The sequence below is a fragment of the Pecten maximus genome, unplaced genomic scaffold (genome assembly GCF_902652985.1).
Source record: "Pecten maximus unplaced genomic scaffold, xPecMax1.1, whole genome shotgun sequence".
Classification (NCBI taxonomy): Eukaryota; Metazoa; Mollusca; class Bivalvia; order Pectinida; family Pectinidae; genus Pecten; species Pecten maximus.
This window is the reverse complement of record NW_022982943.1, coordinates 1,376-21,477: the sequence shown is the minus strand read 5'-3', so window position 1 is coordinate 21,477 and position 20,102 is coordinate 1,376. Positions and strand designations below refer to the sequence as shown.

The 20,102-nt window shown below is 36.4% G+C and overlaps 1 protein-coding gene across 1 annotated transcript; it reads right to left on the bottom strand.

Moving 5' to 3' along the window:
- Positions 1-4,544: 4,544 nt before the first annotated feature.
- LOC117321172 (INO80 complex subunit B-like) lies at positions 4,545-13,624 on the bottom strand. Its single transcript, XM_033875637.1, has 9 exons — positions 13,487-13,624; positions 12,099-12,267; positions 10,472-10,554; positions 9,342-9,565; positions 7,655-7,706; positions 7,138-7,238; positions 6,407-6,454; positions 6,082-6,197; positions 4,545-5,163 (listed from the first exon to the last, which is right to left on the bottom strand). The coding sequence occupies exons 1-9, from the start codon at positions 13,530-13,532 to the stop codon at positions 5,010-5,012; spliced, it is 993 nt and encodes a 330-aa protein (XP_033731528.1). The 5' UTR covers positions 13,533-13,624; the 3' UTR covers positions 4,545-5,009.
- Between the last annotated feature and the right edge of the window lie 6,478 nt (positions 13,625-20,102).

The window sequence follows — 20,102 nt, the reverse complement described above, 5'->3', positions numbered from 1 at the left end:
CTTTTCGAAGGAGGACAATTTGTTCATAGCCTTAAAAATGGAAGTTAGTGAATAAAACAAAACAAACAAATACCTTAATACTATATTAATTAATATTAATAAATCAAAGTACTGGGAGTACTGTAAACGAACATTATTGTTTAATGCAAAATCAGTAATCTTCTAAGTTTAAAGTCGATAAATTTACTGATATTGGTTTAGGAATTAATTGCAAATTATTTGAAATGTTTGCAGCTGTTCTGATATGATTGAACACATGCATATTTCTGTAAGGTCCTGATTGAAATTGGAAGTTTATTGATCTATCTTGGATGGATGAAAATAAAATATGTCTTCTTTCTTTCGGGAAGCCATCATCAGTTATAATACAGCCAGGACTCTGTGACCTTATTGATGCCAACTTCTAATATGCACTAAATTTAGGCTAGTTCCATCGTTAGTTTAGCATATTTCAACTTAATATGATGAAACACACATAAAGAACTACTGAAAACCAAAACCAGAGCTACTAATCAAGGCCCGGATTAGGAATGTATCCTATTGAAAATGTACTCAAGCATGTATGGTACTTCAAAACAAAAAACTTGACTCCTTTTGTTCAGGAATCATTTGATGTTAATAAATCTTTATATGAGAAGATATACTTCTGGTATAATTACAGCATTGTACACAATGTGATAAAGAATAACAACCATATAAAGACTATCTTCATCAAATAATTCAGCAAACAGGAAAAGAAAACTTCAAGCTTCATTTTCAACTTCAAACTGATAAAGGTTACAGTCCATTCGATGGGATGACACATTCCCTATTTATTGTCCCTTTCCATTGTTGACCATCCAATCATAGTGAACCACACACAGTTCAGCAATGTAATTGCACAAATCACATCCTTTATGTGGAGAGAACAGTTTTCGGGGTGTTATAAGATTCCATAACTGTATGCAAATTTGTGAATCATTCCATATCTATATCTATATATATACCGTTCGTGTATATATTTAGACATATCAAAATTGGAATGACACAGGAGATTTGCAAGTTTAAGTTCACCATCAGTCATGGGAGGTTTACGTAAAATGTTATATTTACCGGGGTAATTAGTAATTTTGATTATATATTTATCAAGCTTTATTCTGTACTTTCTACCAGTGCTTATATTAGAGAATGGACACAATTATATGTTCTCCAATGTCAAAATTAACCATATGTAAAATATTAGGGGTTTATTTGACCGAGACGTATTTAAAATGTTTGTAATCATTCGCCATTCGAGGCCTGATTGCCGTCATATTTTAATTACCAAAATGGACCTGAAAGCAATATTTTAAAAAAGAGAATGATCTGTGACTTGAATATTTCATAAAAATAATTTAATACATCGTTTATTCACTTCATTCAGATCTTCAGACACCACATAATTTGTGAAGTCATATATAGAAATATATGAACCATTTTGTTATTGATTAATAGTTCACACAAGTAAGCACTAGATGTAAGCAGTAAGTATATGTACCGCTATCTACTGGCATGACTTTGAGTACAGTAGACTACACTCGCTTTGTGGATATTGACAGGATAACATATATTTACATACTAATTCAATTTTAGAATTGTAACTGAAATCTTGTAACAGCATGGCACAAATAGTCATCTGAACATTTGTTGTATATTGAAAAAATATTTAAGGTAAATATTAACTCATTTGCTTGACTTAAATTTTCAGTTTATCAATTCATCGATTACTCTGTGTTTGAAGTATGGTGTAGTGAGAATTTCAAGTCTTGATTATGACTTGATGAAAATTCTAAATTAACAAATTATTAAAATGAATTTCTTTGAAAAATAACACAAGTTCCACAGCAATATTATATAGAGTATCAATCACAATATATCAGAAGTTATCAAACTACAGATAACAATTAACGAATGAATATCAAATTAAGTGAATATCACAAGTATTTTTGCATTTGTTTTTAGATAATCCGGATTTCCGTCTTTAAAAAAAAATACCTAGTAGACGTAGTGCATAGTAAACGTAGCCATGTAACAGCTGATTTTAATCAGATATAGCTTAACATGAACTTAACACCGTCACAGAAGTTCGTCGCAATCGAAAATTTGGTCGTGAATTCTGTATTTTGCAAATTATTTCAAAATACTTTCAGGTAAAAGAAAACAAAAATTCTCGTAAAAATATCGATTTTGGGTCGACTATCGGCCATTTCGGTAATTCAACTCCAACGACAATCGGGCCGCGATTCGCAAATGAATAATTAATTTAAAATTCGGTCAAATAAACCTCTAATATTTTATATATGATACAATCAGGCATTGCAGAACATATATTTTGGTCAATCCTCTGAAAATAATGCCAATTTATATTATAATTAAGCCCGATTTTTCTTCGTTTCGGTATTTCCAAGTCTGCTTCACGTGTGGTCCGTTTCAGTAAATATTCTCGTCTTTGCCGAAATAAAAACAAGCTATATAATTGTTCATTTAAACATGACAACAACTGCCAACCACACGTATCCAAAAATGTTATTGTTGATATCATCTGAATATTGCCGTAGTTATCTGTCACTTCGATTGTAAACCCCATGCCAAAGTGAAGGAAGAATCGACCAATCAAATTGGTTTGTTTTTGATTTCCGTAAATCTTGCAGTTACCTCCCTTACAACAGTAAATACGTTCCAAGTATCGCCTACAACAAGCAATCCCGTGCACATAGCAAGATATTATCATTTGCATTTGATTTATTGGGTCATTTTCGTCAAAGGAAAATGGTATATGGAAATCGATGACAATTTTAACGCTATGACCAGTCACCCTGACCACAAATGCCACCTAATTGTAAGCCTATACATATGTACAGTTCTTTCTCGCAAACACGTCCAGTAACTACAGTATAGTATGATACAATGTATCGTCTCGTATGCCGTCATTGATATATTTCTTTCTCTAAATTATAGAAATACACACCTAGTTGATAATGATGTAACATTGTAGAATATATATATTACACATTTAAGTAAATCGCGGACAAATTTGCAGACCTATGCTATAATGTCAGCCGTTTTGGAAAGAACACGGAAGAGCAAAACTTTCTAAACATCCGGAGACGAATGCGCCTGCGCAATAGTTGTTTACATAAATATATTGACCTGGACCGGAGTTATTCGCAAAGTTCAGGTTCATTTAGTCTTCTCATTTCGCTAGCGTAATGCATTTCTCAAATCGTATGCATCTTGAAAACACCTACTGTATACATTTCAACCTTTTCGGTAAAACTACTATATAAAACGAAGATGTTTTTGCAAGTAAGTTATTTGAAGCGTAAGGCAATGGGGGCAGCCATATTTCATTGAAACAGACAGTAGATGGCGTATTGGTGAATGTGGCTACCATATATGGTTATATTTCTCAGTCCAGTTCTTGATCACAATAACCGAACATTAATGTTCGTTTAAAAAGTACAGACAATCAATGAAGGTGACAATGTGAAAGTGAATCGTAATCATATATGAGCCGGAAAATTTGCACCGGTTATTGTCTTTTTAATTACCGCTTTCAACAAATATAATTGGAAATTCCGGATCGAAACACATAACGGTTTTTATGCAGATGAAGAGCCTGCTCCACTGGCGGATTTAAGGGGGTGGGTGTGGGGGGCGCACGACCCCCCCCCCCCCCCCCCCCCCTAAAATTGTATTAATCTATCGTGAAATACACTAGAATGCAGGATTTTCCCGGAGTAGTACCCCCGGATCCCAGTAATTTGGCTTTAGTCCATGTCGACTTTATGAATAAGGTGTATTAACGAAGTCAATAACTTTCTCTACACGAGCAAGTTACAAACTTTCAATATCATTAATTTTGCACTGGAGTCACGTCAGATACATAACGTTGAATGCATCGATGAATTCGTGCAACTTACTCTCTAGAAAACGATCCTGAATGATTGCAAATTTGCTGTATTCATTTTCTGCCGGGGGGCTTTGCTCCCCTGGAACCCCCTACCCAGACCCCTCCCCAAAAACAATTCGGCTCGTGCCTATGGCGCTCGCATTATCACTAAATTACTGGACCCCCCCTCCCCTTTCGAAAATCCTGGATCCGCGCTTGTTTATGGTTTTTTCTATAATTTATCTATCTTAAACAGGAGATAGCGTGTTGTTAGGTTTTTTTTTCAGCGGAGCAATGATTGTCCCGTGCAATGATTGTCTCCACGGGATTTATCTTAGAAATAAGCGACAGTGGATTCCCCCAAGAGTTCCAATAAATAAGTCGGCGAGGATAGCTAAAGATGGATGTATTTTGCACAGCACCTAATAATTTATTGATAAGCTAGACCTACTTTTTAAAGTAGAAGGTCAGAACCTAAAAAAAAAAGGTAATATATATTATATATACTTTTCTGCAAATGCGCCCAGAAGGGATGTTAGTACCATGTTACACACTCTTTTCTAAGAGTCTGTTCCCAAAACCGAAGAAGAAGAACTTCAGTATTGTTCACTTATAGATTACAACAACTACTGGGTATATATGTGTTGGAGATGATTTATTTTAAAACATCAGCTAACATCTGTAAAAAAAGAAAATCTCCATCAGCTCCATAACTGGTACTGTTATAATAATGTTAATAATTGCTGCCCACCCTTCATCATGATCAAGAGACACTTTTCCAGCAACACAGTAATACAGAACGCCTACCACAGAGCATTAACAGGTGGTGCTTTTCGTCACATTTCCTCAGCTGTAGGCTCTGACACTCAGATGACTGTCATTTTCTTCAAGCCACATTCTCCCCAAGAGTGGCCAGCCAAAAGCTCACACTAATACAATGATAGTGTTTGCTCGTATTACACCGCCTCTCTTGAGAATTTAATACTCCAGGGAGCTTTTTCTGGAACATCCTCTAAGTTGAAGGTCTTGACACTAGTGACACCCTGCTACCCTCAGAGAGAAGCTTGGACAATATATTCAAGTTGAGTGTAATGTTCACTCAGCTAGCGGCCCTGACACTGGGGAGATTGTGTAGTAGACTGTTTTTCTTGTAACAGGCGAGACTACACAGTGGAACACCAGTCCGAGAACAGGAATACTTCTTTATGTTCTTACACCCTGATATGCTGCAGGGCTCCTTTCCCTTTGGAGGTCTGAAATAAAAAAAAAATGAAAATAAACATTTTATTGAACAAATCTAAACAAAACTCTCTATTCAAAATTACAGAGAAACATAACTGATGGAGGATAAATTTTTAACTGGAGCCATAGTCCTTGGTCAATAACACAAGTTTTTGTTTTCAGTGTCCTCACAACAGCCAGGGTCATATGAGGACGGGTGTCATGGAGACACCAACGGCCTGGGTCATATGAGGACGGGTGTCAAAGAGACACCAACAGCCAGGGTCATATGAGGGCGGGTGTCATGGAGACCACGGCCTGGGTCATATGAGGACGGGTGTCATGGAGACACCCAAGAGCCTGGGTCATATGAGGACGGGTGTCATGGAGAGACCAACGGCCTGGGTCATATGAGGACGTGGTAATGGAGACACCAAGAGCCAGGGTCATATGAGGACGGGTGTCATGGAGACACCAACAGCCAGGGTCATATGAGGACGGGTGTCATGGAGACACCAACAGCCAGGGTCATGGAGACACCAACAGCCAGGGTCATATGAGGACAGTGCCAAGGAGACACCAAAAGCCAGGGTCATATGAGGACGGGTGTCATGGAGACACCAACAGCCAGGGTCATAGGAGGACGGGTGTCATCTTGGAGACACCAACAACCAGGGTCATATAAGGACAGTGCCAAGGAGACACCTATAGAAGAAAACACAACACAGAAAGAAAGAGTAGTGAGGAAAGAAAAGAAAGATTTAATATCCAAAATGTTACAATTGGTCTCTTCAATATTCCCTAAATTAGGGTCTACAGTTACACACAGAATGTTTTAGATATCAGCTGTTTTACATAATGAATTTTAGGAGTATTGGTTCAGATTTTCATCAAGGCACAATAAACAACTGGGTTTGCTAATACTTCATGTACATGTATCCTGGTAATACCTTGCAGCTTGAGCTGTGAATGGGAGCTGAAATCCGATCGGTACCGAGACTGCTACACCTGACTGGTTGTTCGTATACCGGAACCTCGGAATGTTGGCCTTCTTTGATCCTTTACCCTGTAAACAATGACCCATTATGCTGTGAACATTCAATAATTTTACATGAAATATGTTGATAAATATACACACAACTTCTTGAACTGCATTGCAGCTCTAACAAACAGCACATACAAGTATATATAGCCATTTTAATATTGCTCATATGTTGAAGTTTACCAGGTAGCCTACAGGTAAACACCTAAAGAAATAATTTGTGCAACACTTACCTTTTTCTTGGAGTCTTGTTTTTTCAGTAATCTGTCCAGAGTGAGTTTCTGAAAAAATAAAGTTCCAATTTCTTTCACACAATATCGTCATTGTTAAAGATCATTCTTGTAGTCCAGTTGTTACCAATGAAATTTTTAAGCAATGGTTCCATTCAGCTTTGAAACAAAAAAAATCCATATTTCAAAATAAACTGAAAATGTTCAATGTTCACTGCATTTATGCTTGTTTAACATTGAGATTTTCTGCCTTCCATTATTACCACTATTTACAGCAAAGTTCCATATTACATGTATTTAAAATAATATTTTTCACAATCACATTTATAAGAATTTAGTTGTTGTGTCTGTCTAAAATCTCCTTTGAATCGTTCTTGAAAGCAAATAAAAAAAAACTTGTTTCAACAATAAGTTACCTTTAATGTCAATTTTAAGGTCACAGTAACTAACTTCTGGTACCTGATCATGTGACAATGTCTTTCTAAGATATACACACCCAAATGTTTAAGTGTCGATGTAAAATTGTACACCAGAAATACCTCAAAAACTGTTTTTGGCTTACTGATGACTAAAGGGTAAAATTGCTCCCACACAAATCTCGAGGATTGTTCACAAAACCAGTGGACAACAGATATGCTCTAGAAGTGAATCTATGGATGAATATCATAAATACTACATGCAGATATACAGTCATTCTAAAACAGGTGTATTACAGTATCATTATAGTGTCATACCTTATCTTTTTCACGTTTCTCATGGGCCTGTTGACGTCGTTTCTTTGCTCTTTGTTGTCGCTTCAGTTGCTGTTCCTCAGTAAGCTCCACTTGTTTGTATCCTGGTAATTAAAACACTGAATTGTACTTCATACTACACACACAGTTGACTGTTAAACATTTACTATTAGTCAATGCTTAAATAAGAGAAAAGTAACTTGATGTTTACCTATAGTAAATAAGGGAAGAAACTCTTGATGTTTTACCTGAGGAAAATAAGGGAAGTAACTGTTGATGTTTTACCTGAGGTGAATAAGGGAAGTAACTGTTGATGTTTTACCCGAGGTAAACATGAGGTAAATAAGGGAATTAAATGTTGATGTTTTACCTGAGGTTACTAAGGGAAGTAACTGTTGATGTTTTACCTGTGGTAAGTAAGGGAAGTAACTGTTGATGTTTTACCTGTGGCAAGTAAGGGAAGTAACTGTTGATTTTTACCTAAGGTAAGAAAGGGGAGTAACTGTTGATGGATATTTACCTGATGGAAGTTCCAAAAGAGCTTCTTCTTTGTTGCCATGTATAAGAGCCCTCTGAAATGTACAATGCACATCATCTATAGCAATTTGAGATTCTCTGCTTTAATGATGTTTCGAGAAACTTGACTTGTAGCCATAATATCAGTGAAAACATATATGTTTGGGTCTAATTATAAAGCCAAGCCATGGCTCAGCATATTTTTTCTCATGCCACATGTGTATATACAGTGGAACCTCTATAAACCGAACATGCATGGGACATTGATATTTGTTCACTTTACAGAGTGTTTGGTTTGGAGAAGTTGATCGAAAAATGACCGGTCAAATTCCGGATATAATTGGTCGGGACGATATTTTGTTAGAATGTACCCGATTACAAACCAGCACTACATACCTAGACAATTTGGTTTGTCTGAATAATATTAATATTATGAAAGTTAATGTATATATTGCAGATTATATAAGAAAGACAAATAACGATAACTGTAGTTTTAAACATTATTTTTCCATGCACAACTATAACTGCACTTTACGATTTACCTATAGCTACATTTTGCCCCGCCTTCAGACCCCTGGGGGGGTCAGCCCCACCATTTGTACAATTTTGAGTCCCCAACCCATGTGATGCTTCTGACCAAATTTGGTCAAATTCTGATCTGCGGTTATGAAGAAGAAGTCAATTGTTGACGGACGGACGACAGACGGACGGACAGACGCTACGGTATGGCATAAGCTCACCTTGGTCCTTTGGACCAGGTGAGCTAACAATTCACCTACATGTACACGTAGGTCCCGAGACAATTAGGCTTCACACAATACCCGTCACAGGTGTTGTTTCACGGTTGACTGGCCTGACCTCCTGTCATAATCACTCAGGTAAGGCCGGTTTTCAGAAGTAATTTTTGGTATATTTTAACAGGAACTGGACACAAAATCGGTCCGGTGTTCGGAATTCAGAGGAATCAGTATTTTGAAGTTTTTTAATACTATAATAAAATACTAATTTCGTACAATGACAATTCGTTCGGTATTCAGAGGTGTTTGGTTTTTAGAAGGTTCGGTTTTCGGAAGTTGTACTGTATTGTATTATTGAAAGTGGTGCTCAGTTTTAATGGATATTAAGGAAGTGATGTATGAAAGGCGAATTTATTATTCTAGTGATGTGAAAAAACAATTACTATTCAAACATGTTAATTTTGTCAGCGATAACTTTCAGGCATAAGAAAACCCAAATCTTGTTTCACTAAGAATTAATGGAATCTCCTGTCTCTAAAAGGCAGGTAACAGTTTAGAATGGAATCAGCCTATCAAATTTCAAAATTGAAACTTCCAACAAGAATTAAATAAGGTAGAGCCAACGTCAGTTCAGGTAGGTGGGTCCTTCAGCGGGGTGCTTCACTTGAACTTGGATACACAAGGTATGCAGGGCGATTAACAGAGTATATAAATATAAAGAGGGGGGAGGTTTACCGCAACAAGGACAAGTGTCACCAGGTAAGTGGGTTACTTATAATTTATTTGTCGACTAGTTTCGCCTCTATATGCGAGGCTTCATCAGGACCTCTTACCTGGTGACACTTGTCCTTGTTGCGGTTAACCTCCCCCCTCTTTATATTCCAACAAGAATGATACAAACTTTTCGTGGAATAAAATGCTCTATCTAAAATTCATTAAGAAAACATATATTACCTGTCTGGCTGTCAATAACTTGGGGTCTTTACTTTTCTTCAACATTCCTGAGTCGTCCAATTCACCTTTCTCTAAGGCGTCCAGCCATTCCTTCTCCTCGTCCGACGTATCCTCCTTCTTCTCTCCTAATGCTGGTGATGGGACTTCTGGTGTTTGGGTAGAAGGGAGGTCAGGGATTGTAGAGGATGTAATCGTGGCAGTGATGGTAGAGGATGGAGGAGAACCTGGAATATAACAGATCTACATTACATTCCTACCATGATAACTAGTCCTACTAATATAATGACACATTGAGTCACTTGAAAACAGAACTAGTTATTCTCCTGAATCTTGATTTAATAAATTTGTGAAATGAAAACAGACTTAATTTAAGATGCAGTTACAGATAAATTAAAAGTAATTTCATACCCTATCAAGACCATATTATACTCTATATGCATCCAGTAAATCCAGGACTATCACAACATGTATCATTGGTAATCTTACTACAAAAAAGAACCACCTGAGTCCTCAAATATCAATGGAGAATGTCAAATACATGTTTAAAGTACTGTAACATACACCATGCCTATAATGTCTGTTTTAGTAAACCTCTGCTAATTATACATATACATGATGCATATATTACAATTAAATCTGTCTTGTCCAAATTCAAGATATCTGGTCACATTGTTTATATTTTTATGCCAATATTTCTTTTTTTCAGACAGAAATAGAGGACATATAATGATGGAATTTATTAATTAATTTTCAACTTTGATAAGCCACAATTCTTTAGGTGAAAGGCATATATAAAATCCTTTAAAGAGTTTCATAAATTCCATATTACATGGCCATGATTGTAAGATTCTGTTTACCACACACCAATTCACTCGTATTTATGAGAATATAAGCAAAAACTTTTAAATCCGTCTCCAGATTAGACAGCTAATTGAGACTCAGATGGTATAATTTTTATGCACAGACAATTGTGCAACATAAATTCTATTATGACATCATAAAGTATTTAGGCCATCAACAAAAATGTCTGACAATATTGATGACCTGGCCATATGACATGGTATAATAGGTCAGTTATGTGATAGCGTAATTAGGTCCCATGCTAAGTTTACTGCTGCGTCACTACTGACCCCAGGTGTCATTGAGGACATCTATAATCTGGTCCTGCGAATCCTCAGAGCTGTCTTTCTCCTTCTGGTCTACAGGGGTAATACTGAAACAAAGTATAGAGAAATTGTAAGGGAGGTAATTCTGATCTATCACGCAAAACACTAAAACAAAGTACAGTCCAACCCAGTTATGACAAATTTCTGGGGACCCCTCAAATGTTTTCGTACTATACGGGTATCCTATTATGTGGGGTTCTATTTCCAATGTGCCACACCATGTATGCTGGCACAGCACATGGACAATTTGTACATGTTTGTATACACACGTTTCATGTTACACTTTTCTCACTAAAAATGAACAAAACCTCATGTTAATTTAATTATTTTATATCAAAAATAAAACATTTAAAACATTGTACATTGTAAATATAAGTGTGTGGCGTTCAGTCTTTGGTTATTTACAGTTGGCTTACCAATACACAATAGGCCTACAACGGCTTCATAATGTCATATCCCAGTCGCGCTGATCACGTTTTGCAGCTGCGAAAAAATCAATGACCAGTATTTGTTTGACTCTTTCTGAGCTGACCTTACTTACAAATATATCCAGATCTAAAAGATTTTTAAAAACAAAATCTTGAACGTCATTTTGATTTTGAACGAACGATTTCAACTGGTCAAGGCATTCATGGGCCTCGCGATCTGTAACGCATGTTTCCGGGTCAGTACCATCATCGCGATCATCGCTCTCGTGGAGCTCATGTTCCTTTCCCAGAATTTATTTTCGTTTTTTGGTCCGAGTCTCCATACTCTATTAAATTGGCATACGTGTTGTCTGTGTACATCCCAACAACAACGTGAATCAAAATGATGCAGTGTTTGGTTTACATTGTTTAATTGAACACTACTCATTTACCTGTATACCTGCCTACAACTGTATACACTTTCTATAGAGCGCGATGGTTGGTCCGAGACAAAGGTCATGGCAACTTACCTGTTTCACACTTGGCTGATGACTCTGACTTTGACACTTCGTATTAAGTGGGTTTAAAACAACACAAACAGTGTTCAAGAGACCCTGGCATGTCTGTGTATGACCCAGGTTTTCGTCGTAACCGATTTGTATTAATTAAGTAGGTAAACAATATAAGCATATATATTGCACACATGTACACTTTGCAGGGGATTTGATTTTCATTCGCATAAAGTGAGTTTTTGTATTATCAGAGTTTGTATTAAGTGGGTTGGACTGTATAGAGAAATTGTAAGGGAAGTAATTCTGATTTATCAGGCGAAACATGAAAACAAAGTATAGAGAAATTGTAAGGAAGGTAATTCTGATCCATCAGGTGAAGTATACTGAAACAATGCTGGGAGATGTAAAGGACCTCGATACAAGGTACGAATTCTCCGGTCTCTGGTTGTAAATATATTTGAATGTTCCTTGTGTCAACAGAAAACCCTTTGTTTCAAACAATATTAATTAATACATGATGTATTGTAATTGTAATCAGCCCTTGTTTTTGTGTGTTCTCATACAAATAAACATGATATTAATCTGGTCACTTAAGACTATATATAAGGCAAAGTTAAATATCTGAAAGACATATAACTCCACAATTTGAGCACATTGCTCTGTTTGTCTTACTTCTTTGTTCCCAATGTCTCCCCTCCAATCTTGAGCTTCAACTTAATAGCAGGTTTTGCCAATCCTCCGGGAGCTCCAAGAGAAAAAGGATCAAGGTCATGATCTTTCCTCTTTTTATGCTTCTTTTTGTGTTTCTTATGCTTTTTATGGGAACTGCTTGGGGAATCCACTGAAAAATAACAACATTATGCATGTTCTAAATGTACAACATACAACAAGGAAGCTTCTGTATTATTGTATCAAGGAGTTCCAACACAGCTGATACATTCCCATTTTACATGTACGGCAGATATATACGGTAAGCCTTTACCGTATATATTCATATGTAGTGATCATGATACAGGTCTACATGTACAGACTACAATAGAGCTTGGGAACAATTTGCATATTGTCTCTTTATCTATATCACTTAGTACCAGGTCCCAACTCCCAATGCACAATATTAATCTCAAGCTCTGGCATAAAAAAAAACCAAATTGATAATATATATTAATATGTATGCATGCATATTGTTGTCGGCCAGTGCATGTGTCACGTGGTTAAATAGAGGAACATGGACCAAAGGTCCCCTTGATATCATGATCAGGGTTAACATTCATTGGGAAAGAGTTCAGCATCATACTCATGTAAGAAACTTAATTGGAAAACAATTTTAATGTTTTCCAATTTATAAGTTTCTTACATGAGTATGATGCTGAAAAAAATTGCTATGAGCAAGAGTTTTATATATCATACCTATGTTCTAACTGGTGTTTCACTTAAAGTACCATTGAGCTAACGAAGCTCAGTATTTATATATATATATATAATCATTGTTTGTGTTTGCATATATCAATGCGACTGTACATGTACAATGCATAGGCCTAGGGCAGATAAAGGGGAATCTTGAGCTCACGTTTGGCAAGTAGTAAATCTCCAACCATGCTCGCTAGTTTAGTCATTACCGTAAACACGTTTTCATTTGATTTCTTCTTCTTGTCGTCATTAAACAAGCCAACAGGCGGTACAAATTAACACGGCAAAATTGCTAAACCATGAATATTTATATATATATATATAATCATTGTTTGTGTTTGCATATATCAATGCGACTGTACATGTACAATGCATAGGCCTAGGGCAGATAAAGGGGAATCTTGAGCTCACGTTTGGCAAGTAGTAAATCTCCAACCATGCTCGCTAGTTTAGTCATTACCGTAAACACGTTTTCATTTGATTTCTTCTTCTTGTCGTCATTAAACAAGCCAACAGGCGGTACAAATTAACACGGCAAAATTGCTAAACCATGAACCCCCCCCCCCCCCCCTTTCCCGACATAAAAAAGCAATCCGTATGCGAATTCAGTAAGGATATGATCCAGCTCTCGTGTAATTAACGAGTGAATTTACCTGAAAGTAGTTCCTCTTCAGTTCCAGAACCTTTTCGTTTTCCCATGATGTTAAAAGCAGGAAAACGTGTCTCACCTCCAAAATGTAAACAACCACATTTCTAGAATATCATGGTACTGCTCTAAAGGTAATCAACCGCCCTTAACTGAACCCAATGTCGGACGTTTCGCACCCAAAACGTTTCGCACCACGACGTTTCGCACCCTATGAAAAGACGTTTCGCACCCCAATTTTTTCACTTGTTTTAAACCTTAATAATAGTATATGTTGTTTTATTTTGATACTATTGTCGTTAATATTGTTATCATTTTTTGTGGGATTTTCTTTTTACAGGAAATTGGGCGAGTCTGATAACTGATATGCGCACTTCATTTTTTCGTAGATTTGTTTTTACTAATTTTTTTATTTACTCCCTTTTCACGAAATCTCGAAAATGCACAGCTCAAATCTATAGCACTAATCTTTCAAAAAGCCAATCGTACGTATTACGTAGTCATCAATAATAGTAATTGATGAGTATTTACTCGGGCAAACCAATTTTTATCACATCATAAAATATTGTCACAGAAACCTCTCAAAAGAATATTTCTAGCTTTAAAATGACAAACAGTTCTTGATTTCCCGATTTAGAATTAAACAAGAAATATCTTTAAAAAAGATAAACAGCAAAGTTTTAATGCTGGTGGTTATAATAAAAAAAATTGCTGCTGAAATAAATGAACGAACTAATGTGTTTCAGCACGGATAACAAAATCATATCAGTATGAATCATTTTTGGTGACAATAAGACTGCATTTGAATCAGGAATATAATTTTATTAATGTGTCATTTGAAAAGATACATCCACTTATTCAGCTTGCATTCAATCTTAACTTTGTTTCGTTTTAACTGTATATCTGCATTTTGCATTGACCGTTACATTGACCAATCACATACTTCATCTTGACCAGTAACGCCACCTGTCGCGTCATATCCAGGCCAAAAGAACCACACTAAACTAAGTTTCCCTTCAGAGGAACGATCGATTTATTTCAAGATACTGTACATGCATGTTAGAGCACTAAAAAGAAATGACTTTCAAAAATAGTAAATTAAGATACACGTATATCTAGTTTAACAAGATTTTATTCAATATTCCTTCAAGTATGCATACATTTTTTTCTATAATTTGGGATCGGAAAACACGCTTAAAGCTTTTAATCATTCTTTTTCCATGTGTATTTAACAACAAATGAAATATATACGGAATATCCCAGGATACAACATGAAAGTATTAAAACATAGCGTCTGTCATGTCACTGTTAAAGCAAACCTACAAAACAGCATTAATTAAAGAAAAAAGAAACACTACAAAATCAAAATAATATGTATATGTGTAAGGTACGTGTATATCACTGGAAGAAAAAGTGTATCACAAATGGCAATTAATATGGGAGAACACTTAAAATGTCCAGAATATAAGTTTATCTATGCTTTTCTATATGCGCAAGCATTAAAAGCAAAATAAGTCGAAAAGAGGAAAAGCTAAAAATATGTAAGACAGCATGTGGTTATGCTCAGAATGTTCATTGAGTTAGATATCCATGTAAACATGTAGAAGAGTACAAGTCCATGGTCATCAACGTGAACTCTAGCCATGGAAAAGTTTGGAAGTATCGGACTTCAGGACAGGCATAGTACCGAGATTAAAGAAGGAACTGGTACTGGAACAATGGACATAGTAAAGACTTGAACAGACGAAATACCGGACGTTAAGACAGACAAAGACTTAAAGTTGCCACAACGCTGACAAAGGGTAATTATGATCGATTTAAAACAAGAATAGATTGTTGTATATTCTTTTAAAATACCCAAAGTTAATGCTTTATGTTATAGTTGTAAAACTGATCTATTCTACGACAATTGCGAGACAAGTTTTATTAACTTCTATTAATCACGCTTGGTGGCCCGGATGGAAACACGCTAAGGGTCTTATACTTAGAGAGGAAACCGGAGTACCCGGAGAAAAAAACCCACGTGGTCGGACACGTGACCCTACACCTTTTCATGTCTGATCGGATCGGGGAAATCGAACCCTGGTCGTCTAAGTGAAAGGCAAATTTGTAACCACTGTGCTACTAGCCCGAGTTTCCTCTGGCCCTGACACACCAGACATGGTGCCAGGGCCAGAGGAAACTCGGGCTACTGTGCTACCAGACCATTCTTCGTGTCCTTTAAAATTCAATGTAGGGAAATTATTAATTGTGTTTCAAAAAGAACATATAATTGATTGATTACACTGTCGGTGTATAAATCATTTAAGTCGTACAGACGTGTTTTGAACGAGAGACAAACAGTAAAACAGTATTATAAACAAATTATTGTTGTCAAGCACTCATCACTGTCACATGATCACTGAAACGTCCGTACAGAGCATGTACATCCAATTGTGTAATGCATCACACACATTAACAATGCGAATATATGTGATCTAAATGTAGCTCACATTTAGGGAATACCGCTATGTACAGAATAATCCATTCGCATAACTGTGCAATCATGGATTATAATTATATCAAAAGTCCTTAAAGTGTCTTACAATGTATTGCACGTAGCTGTCGAACTTTGAAGGCAGCTGTTACATATACATTGTGTAGTCATAGCTAATTTGGTGTACGAGGACTGATCGATATGTTGTGAGCCTCATATTGAAGAATTTGAATTTTGCCGGACAGATTGTATTATTTTTAAACATAATCCCCTTCAGTATCTATACATTTTTGCCAGCGGTGTTTAGGGGCCTCAATACCACTTTTATAGAACTCCGTTTCTTGGCAGTTCAGAAATCATCCATTGCATGTATGGCGGCATCATGACTGAAAGTGGGTGCCTGAAATAGCTGTTTTCAGTTTTGGAAATAGATGATGGAGTCTGATGGAGCGAGATCAGGTGAATAAGGCGGATGCTCAATTAATTTAAAGAATTTAAAGCCACAATCGTATATGGCAGCCATGGCAATGACAGACTTGTGAACAGGAGCATTGTCCTGATTGAATAACACACCTTTAGTGAGCTTTACGCGGCGCGGTTCATTCTCACTTAGCCAACATTCTGAAATTTACTTGTATTACCTGACCAACATGTCCAAATTTAAACCTGAGTGAGTTTCAACTATAGTCTGTTCTTACTTTTCATGAAAGAAAATATGAAAATGACAAGTTGAATATGACTTTTGTGATAAAGATATAAATGGATTTATATAGGCTACTTATCATAATAAATCTTAGATGACCATTGATGAGGTGATGTTAGTGAGATGACACCAAAAATGTCTATATACACAATGTAATGTCAGGCCTGAAACTATACACAATTTAATTATTTACCCACTGTTGTACGTTTTTCCAAAACTTTCCTTTTTGCCGTGCGAATCTCTTAAGAAGGAAACACATGTTAAAGACTTAGGTGTATGGCTCACTCAAAATGTTTACTTTTCATTACATGTTTGATAAGTGGTTGGTAAGGCCATGCCAATGTTTGGATTTTTAAAACGTACTTGCAGGCCATTTACAAACATTTCTGTTACGTGATATACACGTCGCTGATTACATCAAAATTAAACTATAATAGTCTATCTTACTTGCAAATGTGTACACTATTCAACTTTCCTAGTCTGGAATGTAGACGTAAATTCATATAGTTTATATGTTTATTTAAATCTGTACATAGTCTGCTTGATTGAACTTTGTAGTTATTTCACAGGAGAAATTAACTTTTTAGTTCCACATCGGTTTTTAAGGTTGAGTAGCTCAACTCTGTTGTGTCCCTGTAAATGCCGGATTAATGTAAGATAATGTAGTGTCCAAATTAACTACCTTGGGCATGTTTCCGACAGGTTTTTAGCGTCTTACTTGAAAGATTTAAGTTGGACATGGTGATTTGTTTTTAGAATTAGGTTTTTTACTGTTCATTTAGGACGTTAATTATATTTTACAAGTGTATGCTCTTTATATACCGTATTTGTTCTTACTATGCATTTTATTTTATCTTATGATATATTTTATTAATTTGTTATCAATTCTGTAATTGGACCTTTTGGTCTGTTGAAATTGAAATAAATAAGAAATGACTCAATAGAAATAGCTCACGATGATATCCTCATTAAAGTTTGAAGTTTTATGAAGCAGTCTATAGCCTTACCTGTAATTATCTCCTATTGTTCTACCTTTCACACATAGTCTCACTTGGCCAACAAAACGGCTGTTTCCCTGAACGCCTACATTTTGAAATAACACCCTACTGACTATGTTTGTACAGTAATTTATAGTCTATTCTAGTGAAGTCACCTAAATCACCTGTGTTTTACCTGTGTATGTTACCTGTAAATTTTATTATATTTCTCATCAAAATCAAAGGTCAATATTCAATGAATATATACTGCACAAAAATATATAATATATAAAAATTAATTATGCAAATAATTGTTAATACCTATCTAAATGAATTGAATTTATCAAATTAATATTTTCTATAAAATTAATGATTTTATAAAATCAATAATCATATCAAATACTTTGCTTTATTCTTAATTACAAGTTATAATCAAAAGTTTCTTTTTTTCTCATTTGAACACTGTTCACCTCTCTGACACCAAAATACCAAAGATAATGGTGTTGATAATTAAAAATATAAGTAAGTGTTCACTTTGCTGAGATCATTAAAACTGATGAGCTGTGTTAATATAACCCAAGCTACAGATGGCATGACACTTGGAGATGAATACCCAAGCTACATGTATATATCTACATAAACTTCAAAATTAGCATCAGGGCTATCATTCTACAGTTTTTACTCATACTGTTCTTACCAACTATGGCTAATGCTCAGTTAGACTTTAAGTTTGTTAGGAATAGGTTAGGTGGCAATAACTTAGAATATAATGGACACTTGTACAGGATAAAATCCTCCCGTGGAGAGAGAACCTACTGGAGATGCACCACTACCAACTGCCTAGCTACTGTCAATACCCGCAACAACATCATAGTCATAGAGTTGGACGACATCTCCACACTCACGCAGGAGACCACGCCAACATCGTCGCCAAAGAGATAATGAGCTGTTTCACTGACCGCTGCCAGAGAGAAATCCGACCAATCCCAACTATTTACAACGAGGAACTCACCAAACTTCGGGACGATGAATGGGATGATGAGACTAGAGCTGTGGTGGAGAAGATACCGACCTTCGATTCCTCAAAATCACAACTATACCGAGCCAGACGAAAGTTAACACCAAAGCTACCAACCACTACTCATGAGATGGAACTCGAGGGAAGATGGACAGAGACCACAACTGGAGAGCGATTCCTACATATTGATGATGGTGATCTATTCAGGATACTGGTATTTGCAACATCAGAGGACATGCGATTGCTGATCGCATCTACTGCGATGGCACCTTCTACACCTGCCCCACACCATTCCATAGGATATACACCATCCACATCGAGATAGAAGGGCCCATATATCCAGTTGTCTACGCCCTACTACCCGGGAAAAGTCAGCTCATCTATAACAGATTCTTCTCATTACTAAGGACGTTCATGACAGACAACAACCTGCCCATGATGCCAACAACAGTATTCGTCGACTTTGAAGTAGCTGTCCACAACGCACTCCGCACCGTCTTCCCAGAGACCAACATCAAGGGATGCTTTTTCCATTTCACGCAATGCATTTGGCGAAAGGCACAGATGACTGGACTGCAACATCCCTACCGAGACAACGATGAGACTAGGAGACTGGTTCGCCGCGCAGCTGTACTGCCACTCGTACCACTACACCAAGTAGAAGATGCGTGGTTCCAAGCATTAGAAGACATCGAGGATGCTGACCTACCTGTTGACGTAACGCCATTCACGGACTACGTTGTTGACCAGTGGATAGAGGGAGACAGAACCGTTTGGAACCACTATGACAACGACGGACCAAGGACGACCAACCACTTAGAGGCCTGGCATGGGAAACTTAAGAAGATCGTTCACCACGCACATCCCAACATCTTTACCATCATACAGACATTCAAGGACATACAGGCTACTAATGAGATCACTAGACTTCAACGTCGCGCTGGAGGAACCAAACGACCCCGACCCAGGAAATATAGAAACATCGACACTCGCTTTGCCCTTCTGAAACAGAGACTGGAGAACCACACAATGGATATCATATCCTACGCCGACGCAGCCTCCGAACTTCTTCACTTAGGTTAATTGTGTGTACTGATGTAACATGAACAGTGCTTTGTCGTGTGTGCCAAAGACGTAAACAATATCAACGTTCATACATTGTATATATCTTAATGTATTGTATTACACTGTGATAATATATTTGTAAATTTGTTCCAACTGTGTATATGTAGTTTCAGTTTCTGTGTATATTTGTTTATATCAATTTTGTCCGTTTTGTTACATTATATAAACATTCTTAAAGATTATAATAGTGCTATTCCTATCAAAATATGTAATATCAAATTGACATGTAACATTCATAATAGTGATATCATAATATATTCCAAAATGTGTAACTTTGAATTAGCATACATGTACATGTCTAGTGCTCTATATATGATTGAGATA